Genomic DNA, 11,074 nt, shown 5'->3' on the forward strand with positions numbered 1-11,074 from the left:
ATGCCATTGTCACTAGTTAAAATAAAAGATGAAGATAAAGGAGAAGGAGAAGGAACGAATGAAGATGAGAGAGGGAGCGCAACTGTTCGACAGTTGCCAGCGGCTCAAAATATTCTCTTCAACTCACTTTTCTTTGCATCTCGTAGAGAAAACAAAATAAAAAATTATAGACATTTATCGAATCTACTAAAGATTAAAAGACATAATAACATAACAATAAAGAATACCAAATTAAAAACACACTTTTGAATTTGTGGGCTGTGCTACTGTGCATGTGTGTGTGACTGGCGAGCAGTCTCTTTTCTTTCTCCTATCTTCTTTGTTTTTTCTTACCTGTTGTATTCTAGTTGCAGGCTTCTGTTCTTAACTGTCTCGTCTTATCTTCTTCTTCTTCTTCTTCTTCTTCTTCTTCTTCTTCTTCTCTCCCTCCCTCCAGGTTAGTACACATACTTTCTATTTTCTGTGCACCTTGTTTTTATTAAAACACACTTTTAAATTTGTGTTGTTCTACTGTGCATGTGTGTGTGACTGGCGAGCAGTCCCTTTTCTCTCTTGCCCCACGACTTCTCTTCTTCTCGTTTCTCTCTCCAAGGTCTCTTATCTTCTTTGTTTTTCTTACTTGTGGTATTCTAAGTGCAGGCTTCTTTCCTCAACCTTCTCGTCATATCTTCTTCTTCACTTGCTCTTCTTTATCATTACAGGTTAGTACACGTACTTTCTATTTTCTGTGCACCTTTCTTTTTGCTGAATCTGATCCCTTGATTCTCTATTATTAAAATTCTTTGAAAATCTGGGTTTATTCCTTACAGGCAATCCTGTCACAAACTGATATCCCACTAGATCTCAGTGGTTCAGATTACAACTGCATTACTAGGTGTCCAGGTGGCTTCTTAGACCCAAGGCAACATCATGCCTTGTTTTATGCAAGAAGGATCTTCACCTTGAATCCTTGTGAGCACAACTTATATAATATCAGTTTTTTGTTAATTGACGAATTTACATTGACTTATGTTTATTGCTTTGTCTTTTGATGAATATACTTTATATCATATGCTATGTTTTGTTTATTATTTGTTGTTTTCTCATACAAGATCATTACTAACATAATTATATCATTCAGCATTGATATGGCTTCTATGTCGCTTATAAGCATAGTTATAAAATACTATATTGCTATATTACATACTGCTCACCTAAGCGGATGCCTAGGCGCCCCACCCCTTTTCTTACGATGTTAACAACTTCTGCAGATATCCATTTCAAGAGATTGTAGCTTCTGACTCAAAATAACTATGTATTAGTATTCTATCAAGCTGTAATAAAACCCCATTATCCCAACCTGGGGAAAATCCTAACTGAAAATCAATTAGGATGTGATGTCTTTCAATATAAAGTCACCACCCCCCCCCCCCAAAAGAAAACCCAACAAAAATGTCCTAGATGATTGAATTACCCTTGCCAAACAGCATCTATCTGTATTTTGTTGGGCTTGGTTGCCCAGCAACTTGAATTTAAAAGAAGTGTTGTATTTTCCATCAATGGATGAGATTTACATGACTAAGGTGTCTATATAGAGTACCTAGCCCTTGAACACTGATCAAGCAGATTTTACAAGTCAGTAAGAAACTACATATGAACCAATAACTAAGAGAAGACTTTTAACAAACTAAACATTCATCAAGTCATCTGCTGCTTCTGATTAAAAAAAAAAACTCTTGATAGGTTCCACAAGAGGTCCTTCATGCCCTCTTAGAGACTCCAACACAGAAATGAATCACCAACCTGGTGCACTTGATGATTGAACATACTCGAGAAGATTTGTGCTCATTTTTTAGCCTTTTTCTTCTTTGCCTGCTGCTTCTCTGATCATCATAATCAAAAGCACATATCAATAGGAAGGTAATACTTATATATATATATATATATAGAGAGAGAGAGAGAGAGCTTCTACCTAATCCCCTCTTAGCTTCAGATTTGGCAAAGAACTCCACCCATTCATCTGTCATAACAAAAACTGGTTCTTCCTCTTCTTCCAATTCTTCATTCCATTCCTCATTCAACCTATATAACAGGAAGGAGACAGAAATAGCCAACAGAGGTCATTCCGTCTCATAACAAGTATACAAGCGGAAGGAAAGGATTGTCTATCCCCAACCCTCAAAGGAAAAGAAATGCAGTATCCATCCTGAACAAATTATTCAATTCAGTACCCTTCACAGCCCTTCAAGCCATAAATCCCATGTGGACGTCAAAGTTCAAACCTCTGGAAATCAAATTCATCCAACCCTCACTCACCCCCCCAAAAAAAAAAAAAAGAGAAAAGAAGAAAATTAGACAATACCAATTCAATGCAGACAAACCAACCTAGAAATCCCCCAAAAGCAACAGCTGAGTTTGAAAAAGGAACCTTTCGAAACCCAATCAGAATAGTAACAATCTTTTCAGAAAATAATTTTATGCGAACTTAAAATGTGAATTTCATCATGAAGATCATAGGTAATTTGATACAAAGCAAAAAAATTCAACAGAACTCAGTCGGAGATCAATAAAGAAAAAATATAACATATCATTGTCTTAGGGTTAAATGAAGCAATAACCCAGTTCAGTAAACACACCTCAAAGGAGAGAAAACCCAGGAAATTTCACCCATACGGATACTAATAGATGAAAATAAATTAACAATAGAAGAACCCAAAACCGGAAATGACTTACTGGACTCCTGAATTCTCATCGTCTTCACACGCGGAAACCGCCTGGTTCTGATGGTTCTGCGTTGAAACAGAGTAGCCCACTTGGGGCTGTTCAGGAAGTGTTACTGCTGGAGGAAGAGAAGAAGAAGCAACACAAGGGGTCAAATGGAAGTGATCAGTTTTGTGAGGGAGAGAAATGTGATGCCCACAGAAAGGGTGGTGGTGGCGGTGGTGGCGGTGGTGGCAATGAGGGTAGTAGTGCTGGTGATGGAGGTGGTGGTGCTGATTATGGCAGTCGTGATGGAGGAGATGGTGATGATGAGGACATAAGATATAGTTGTAATGAGAAGCTAAAGGCTGAGAGGCTCTGCAAGCAGGAAGAGGAGGGTGCCGGTGCTCCATCATATTATTCACGCTAAGACTGCCTTGAATCAGTAGGTTTTCTGATCCAATTTGAATCAAAATACATATAGACCGATTCAATCATTGATTGTTGTTTTTAAAACTCTAGCCTCTGGCCCAACCAAGTGGAAACCGAAATGTGAATTAAAAATAAAAAATAAAAAATAAAAAAATAAAAGATAAAAGATAAAAGATAAAAGATAAAAGATAAAAGATAAAAGATAAAAGATAAAAGATAAAAGATAAAAGATAAAAGATAATAAATAATAAATAATAAATAATAAATAATAAATAATAAATAATAAAAGGGAGAAAGAACTCTATACATATTAATCATAATAAGACCATCCATATATTGGAAATTCCGAGCAATACGCCAACATTACTAACATGTTCAGCGATTATCGACCCTAGGAAAAATATTGCTGGATGGGCCACTTGTATTATAAATGAAGGAAATTGTATCTCATTATATGTTAATTGTATGATAACAGAATAAGCTTTGGAGGTCAACGCTCAAGGAATGCTTTATGGGATGAATAAGATGGAGGATGCAGGATGGAGGAATGAAGAGATATGGAATGATTCTAAGGAGATAGAAGATTTACTTTATAATGGGAGCACCAACTTGTGGCCTTGGAGCTTATTACCACTGCTGCTTGATGGCCATATTGATTTGTTTAAAATCATGTTTTGGCTCCGGCCTAACAACGATTTAGTCCTCATTATACACAATTTAGCCAAAAAAGACTATGAACAGTAAGTTCTACATTAACACCGTTAACCCTAACATTGATGTCCTTTCTTATCTTCCTTAATTAATGAAATCAAGGGAAAAGAACAATAATTGGTGTTGTTCCTTGCGCCCTCTCTCAGAGTCCCATGAAATGATACATACATCTTTTGTGCTCTTTGGTTGATACCCATTTGTGCAGCCCCCATTGAAGGACATAGGGAACATAATTGGTTATCATTCTCTCTCTCATGATAAGATCACAAAATTGTCATTGAATTTCATTGAGTAAAATGGGATTCATTAATCAACATTTTAATCATTTACCATGCTTTTTTTATTAACTAAATTTTGAGCAATGAGATGGAGATGTGATCTTATACCAATATTACCTACCTACACATAAAGCTATGCCCATCCAAGGTTTTTTTTTTTTTTGGTGGTGGGAAATTTATTAAGCTCTGCCAAACAAAAACTGATGTACAAGCTTAAGTAGATCCTCGGAGAAAAAAGGACTACCTATGACTCGGATGAGGGTAACCTACTCCCATCTAGAAATAGAGTGAACCACATAAATCTTTACTCTGATTATATGAAAGAAGAACAAGAAAAAAAGGCAAGTCTGAATAATGTGAATATCCTCACTGAGAAGAAGGTGACAAGACACAAACCTACATGTGTTACGTGCACACAATGGGCGATGAGAAAAAATAGGGAGAACAAGAAAAAAAAAAGAAAAAAGAGAAAAAAAAAAAAGGAGGAATAAGGAGATAAATTTGGGAAAAGAGGGTGATTTTACGGACGAAGCTTGGCATATAGCTTGAATAAAGAAGCCTCCCTTAACTCATAGAGTTTTGTTTAGTTCGAAAGTCTACATTCATTCAAGAGTATCCGTAATTAAATAGGTAATACAAGTAAATATAATTTTAAATAATAACTCCTACTCACGTACAACACTTTCCACATAATATTTAACTCCTCCATAATTATTAATAACCACATAATAATTAATATGAAAATAACTTCCAAATAACTACCCCATGCACGTAACAACATGCCCATCCAAATTACTACAGTAAGAAGAGCATCCTCTCACCACAAAATTTGAACTGATGAAATTTGACAATATCATTTTAATTTTGAAAACATGATTGTGCGATAACTACTTTACCAAGTTTGTTTGGCACAATAAACTTCTTATAATGAACAGATGGCAATCCATATTGTAAACGTTGACACATTTGATCAGCACTGGAAGAAGCAACAAAAAAGAACTCAAGTGGGCTATCCTATCCCTATTGGTTCCTTCGCTCAATCCTAAACCTAGCCAAGCATCAAGTTCGCTTACAATACTTTTTGTATTGTTTTTTTTCCTTCAACATGGGCATGCCTGCATCACCCTTCGCCAGCTCGGCCTACTTTCTTCGCAGCATCTCTAGTGGTCAAACTGAAAAGCCTTTTCAGTTCTTTCGCAGTCTTGGTCTTTGAGTTCATCTCTATTCATCACCCCAGCACAACTAACTGACTTCTAGGATTGGGTGGTCGGAAGAGAGTCAGAAGTGTGTCTTCATGACTCTACTCTGTGGGCTTGGGTTTGTCTTCATGACTCTTAACTTGTGGGCTTGTCTAGAACCCTTCTCATTCATCAAAATAAAAAAACAACCGAGTGAATAAAAAGGCAGTGCTTAGTTTTTTATTATTATCAAATGACTATGGTAGGTGTTTACCATTGTTTATTGTTAACCAATTACTACGGTAAATGTTTGGCGTGGTATATTTTACTAATTACTACAATAAAAAGTTCTCGTAGTATTATATTCACCAATTACTACATTATATTTTTTACTATAATGTATTGTATTTTTGATAATACCATAAAATTCCCATGGCAATTGATCCTTTTTTTGTAGTGTCTCCACTAGACTCTCATGCAATCCTATTGGCCCAGCACTATATACTCTTCGTCAGACTCTCATAGACTCTCATATGATTGTTAAACAATGATGAAATGGACCAGTAACTTACAGGGCTTTTAAGATTGAGGTTTGAATCTAATTGATCTTCTTTCTAATTAATAATGGTGGTAAACGTAGCTACCAGAGAATCTCTTCTTGCTACTGGGGTAAATGATGGTAAAGAACATAAAGACTGCACCATTAGAGAAGGGTGGTAAAAACACACTAGGGTAGAAATGAGAATTATAGGAGTATGGCTCCTTTGAGGCAATACCATTGGCCAAGCCAATCCTCTGCTAGATTCATGCAATCCTATTGGCCCTCGTTGAACCCTCAAGACCCCCCTTAAGACCCGACTCCTATGGCTCCTTTGACACGATCCCATTGGTGCTAATGCTCTTGGCAATCCATTGGCCCTCTGCCATCCTCTTGGCAATCCATTGGCCCTCTGTCAAACCCTTAAGACCCTCATGTGATCCCATTAGATTGGCGCTGGGGACAGTAGTTAGAAAGAACTGAGTAAAGAAGCTTGTCTTCATGACTCTATTCTATAGGTTTGTGCCTGTCTTTATGACTCTAGCTTGTGGGACTTCTATGTAGGCTTGTCTGGACCAATGTTCTTTCGACAAAAATAAAAAATAGCCAAAAAAATTGGTAGTGATTAGTTTTTAGGGAAAATTATGCCCTTCCCCTGTAGTTTGTCAAAATCATATGTGGATTCATGGGTTTGAACGATTTACGGCCCCTACCCTACGATGTAAGTATATTGTTACTTTTATACAGCAAAAGACCTTATTACCTCTTTATTAGAGATAGTCTTAATATGAGAGGACCATTATACCCTTTTATACTCATATACCCAAACCACTCAAATCAAATTCACACCAATTCACGCCGATGAACGTTTGTAAGTGAACCCTCATCTGAAACCTTCATCCGATTCCAGATATCTTCTGTGTGTTTAGGGGATGAATCTAGGGTTTGGGGCATTTGTTGGTGTTTGGAGATGAATAACCTTCATATTTTGTTGTGAATTCTTCTTTTCTTTTTTTTTTTAATGAAATGGTTCTTAAATGCTCTCAGGTCAGTCAAAATGGTGACACACCTTTAGCAATTTAGGATCAATCATTGGGTAGGAGCTGCTCCATAATTGTTTATTCAGTGCATTAAGTGGTGGCAGCAGGTAGTGGAGATTAGAAAGTTTCTATGTCACTCTTATACAGAGTAGACCAGAATGATTAGGAATATTTTTTTTGGAAATTTACCATGCCACCCCCTAGAGAATGCCACAATTATAAGACCACCCCCTCTATTTCACCAAATTATACTCAGAACCCGTACCATCAGTCACTGTTAAGTGTCGAGTTAAAATGACTATTATACCCTTACCCTTAAAAAACTCATATTTTAACCGTTATACATTTTTTTTTTTAATCCAAACTAGACTTATGTATTCTGCAGATAAAAACGCAGAATCCACATTGATCCAACAAACTTTTTTGCATAACCCTTCAAAATCTTTAAGAATGCCCACGACCCTTCAAGCTAAATTTTGATTAGACAGGAGGTCGGCCATAACCCATTGTGAATCCCCTAGTTCCATCAGGCATTTTTGGCCCTGGATATGGCTTTGAACCTTCAACACCAAGATGACAGTGCAGAGTTCCATGGCCTTGACTATTATGGTTATGCTGTTTTTGACCCTTGGATCGACCTCTATTTTGACTTCTCTGTCTAGTTTTCTCACTTTGCAAGTTCCCCTCTTCCTCTTGTTCAGGTGTTTCATCATGGTGATTAGTTGACTTCAAGGGTTCATCATCCTCTGTTGCCCAAAGATAAGTTTATATTGCTGACAACACCAAAGATTCTCTTAATGCTCTCTATTGAAAAATTCTCTAAAAGATTCTCTACCAAAACAGCCTGTGACTTAGCATCCTACATCTCAACTCCTGGCAATGGATGGATTTTCTTTACCTTCTTCCCATATAAACTTACAGCAAGCTGCGTTGATTCCTGGAGTGCATCCATTATCAATGAATTATCTCGAACAAGCTTTTTCATTTTCCTGAAATATGCAATAAGACCCACAAGAACAAAACCTTCTTTATCCTTCTTTACATGGCTCATTAGAAACTAATATGTGGAAAGATTCTCATCACTAAAATACTATTCCACCTGTTTTATGATCTTGTCTTTGAGATCATCGGTGAGGACGACATGCTCATTAGATGTTGAAGAAGGAGCAATAGTATCAAGCGGCTGCTCAGATTCTTGAAACCCTAAATCATCAAAAGAACCGATGGCTCAGATTCCTATAGTTTAGAGGGGTTTCACTTGGTTGCCGCGATGTCTTGCTGGTCGTCGCGAGGTCCTATGGGTCGCCGCAAGGTCACCGTCCGTCGGTGATGCCGCTACCGCTACTATGAACGATTGCCGGTGGTCTAATAGTGGCGATTGGGAGAAAGGTAAATTAGGTCTTGGATCAGATTCCTACAGTTCACATTAGAGGGGTTTCGCCTGGTTGCCACAATGTCTTGCTAGTTGCCGTCCGTTGTTGATGCCGCTGCTATGAACAATCGTTGGTGGTCCAACAATGGCAATTTGGGAGAAAGGTAAATTAAGTCTTCGAATGTGTCCAAAACCCATCAATTTGGGTAAAGAAATATTAACTTAATGTAGGGGTATTTTTGGTACTTTGTATTTAATAAGGGCATTTTGGTATTTAAAATAAAATATAGTTGTTGACATCAGCATATAAGGTATATTCCTTAACAATGACTAACGGTAGGGGGTCTGAGTATAATTTGGTGAAACAGAGGGGGTGGTCTTATAATTGTGGCATTCTCTAGGGGGTGGCGTGGTAAATCTCCCTATTTTTTTTCCCTTACAGAAAAGGTAAGAAAGAATGATGAAGAAGCCTTGGCCATTCTACTGTGGAAACTTCAAAATGTCCAAGTTAGATCCAATTGATTCCCTTCAATTTTGCATTCTAACCAATTTAGATTGGAAGCTGCCAGATTCAAACCCCCACAACTGACAACCACAGCCACAGATAATATACAGGGAACCAACCCCAAGGTTTTAGGACATGGAATGAACATTCCCAAGAATTTTTATCAATAATCTCATTTATCTATATCGGTAGACAACTTTGCTAGCATTCGTCTGGAACCCCTAACCATTCTAGAGAGCCAATTCAAGTTCATCACCGTCCCCTTGATGATCAACCATGGCTATATAAATCTCTCATAACCAAATCAACTTGCTCACATAAATATTGTTCAGATTCTAACACTTGCAACTTTGCAAGACATAAGGTGATTCGATTTCTCCACCTTCGACACCATAGAGCCAGAATGAGTCACAAGGTCAATATTGCTCTTACAGCATTTCGGGAAGAAGTTTCCATAGCAGAAGGCCTCTACCATATAACTCCATGTGCCATAGTTTTCTACCAGGTAAAAAGAAGCCTTGGCCATTCTGGCCACTGGATGGATAGGCTATGGATAGCTATTTCCTATTGTAATTAGACTTAGGTAGCTATGCCCTTCTATTGTAATTAATCTTAGACTCATAGTAGGATTCCTTCTTCTTTATCTTCTTCTCTTCTCTTTTGTGATCTTTTAAGCTTTGGTATTATAACAGTATAGACCTGCCACGTATCAATTTTCCTGGTTCATGTCAACATATTGCTTCCACCACATATTGAACTTTTTTGTATTTTCCAGGTCCAATGCTTTCAAAATTATTATATAAACAGGGCTCACTTGTATAAACAACGCTTGATCAGTCCAGTATAACCAATAGAATTATTTTTTTTTCTTTCTTTTTTCTTTTTCCTTTTTGGGGTTAAAGGGGGGTCTTTTATACTGTGATTATGAAGTCTATTGCAGTGTAACTTTCATGAACCAAGCTGATGGCCTGAGGTGTTAACGTTATATGAAATGTCACAAAAGAGCTGCATCAAGGTATCAAGTCCAGAGATAACCCCAACAAACTCTGTTACATCTGTCCAGAGATTATACATGTGGATTTTTTGCTTGGTGTGAGCAGTGAATGTGACACCAGTCAAAAGTGCAGTTGAAGGATGATGGTTGGGATGGTTGTTTAGGATTTTGAGTGGAATAGACCTAGTATGGAACTTTTTGAAGAAATATGTAACTAATTGAATATGATAATTAGAATGTTATCTTCTTTCTACCATTGACCTTCTTATGCGTATATGTGAATCACAACTAACATTTATGAATAAAAAAAAAATAGAAAAATTGGACAGCATTTCTGCTATAATATTGACATTTGGATATACATAAGATACATAACATCATTTTTAGAAACCCCTGTTTCACAAATCCATCACATACACGGATACCTAATATGTTGATTGAAAAATAGAAAGTCTAAAATGAAATATCCTGCTCCACAAATCCATCACATATCACAAGCTAAATGAAATACCACATACAAAACATTCATTGTTCAAAGTATACCATGACTCAAAACATCCATTGTTCAAATTACACTATGACTCAAAACATCTATTGTTTAAATTACACCATGACTCAAAACATATCCAAATAACTTATCTTTCCAGGTCTACAATCTTTTCTGCGTATCTGTCCCACCAATTGAACTCAATTTACATCTCAATTATCCATCCACAACATACAATTGATTAGATGTAAACAAAGAAAAAAAATATCATGTCCAATATAGCAGTCTAACACATATAATGGCATTTCAACCCCAAAGAGGAGAACATTAGTGAGAAGCTATCTCAGATTATTACTTCAAATCAGATTTAACAGAAAATAGATCATATTCATAAAATTTACAAGTAAAAAAACTACAAAACTGAAATACAATGATAACAACTAATGTGTTAGTAACCTTGTAAGAATAGAATCCTATCTTCACCAAACAAGATTCTCTATTACACTTTCTTAGGTACTGAAACTGAACCAAGTAAAGCTATCCAAAAAATAATAATAATAAGAACATCTAAACTAAGTAAACCAACAAGTACAATAGATAAAGACAGAATGTAAATAGGGCTTAATTTGAGAACGAACATAAATACAGATATCTCAGCCAAATTAGGTATTCTGGCAAAGACAACCAACCAATACTCAGCAAACAAATGGCCCTACTTTTTTATTTTTCATTTTTTTATGGGGTTGGGGGAGAGATGAAGACCCTCGAGCAACTAAATAAAATTGATAGTTATAAAAACAACATGATTAAGAATCACCATATCCCATAATTAGAAGTCAAAATAGAATGAATGTGATCCA

At 36.6% G+C, this 11,074-nt stretch overlaps 1 protein-coding gene across 6 annotated transcripts in view; it reads right to left on the reverse strand.

Annotated features, from left to right (window-relative positions):
* The window catches only part of LOC122091701 (polyadenylate-binding protein 1-B-like), a 13,818-nt gene extending 10,668 nt beyond the window's left edge, over positions 1–3,150 (reverse strand). For 5 of the 6 annotated variants that reach the window (XM_042661779.1, XM_042661774.1, XM_042661778.1 and 2 more), the window contains exons 1-3: positions 2,713–3,150; positions 1,952–2,061; positions 1,783–1,862 (exon numbers count right to left, since the gene is read on the reverse strand). In XM_042661779.1, the coding sequence (XP_042517713.1) occupies positions 1,825–1,862; positions 1,952–2,061; positions 2,713–3,095 (531 nt within the window). In that variant the 5' untranslated portion in view covers positions 3,096–3,150 and the 3' untranslated portion in view covers positions 1,783–1,824. Of the gene's footprint in view, positions 1–1,510; positions 1,863–1,951; positions 2,062–2,712 lie in introns of those variants that run through there. The other variant, XM_042661773.1, reaches the window with a different exon arrangement.
* Positions 3,151–11,074: the final 7,924 nt, after the last annotated feature.

This window comes from Macadamia integrifolia, chromosome 10 (assembly GCF_013358625.1).
Source record: "Macadamia integrifolia cultivar HAES 741 chromosome 10, SCU_Mint_v3, whole genome shotgun sequence".
NCBI lineage: Eukaryota > Viridiplantae > Streptophyta > Magnoliopsida > Proteales > Proteaceae > Macadamia > Macadamia integrifolia.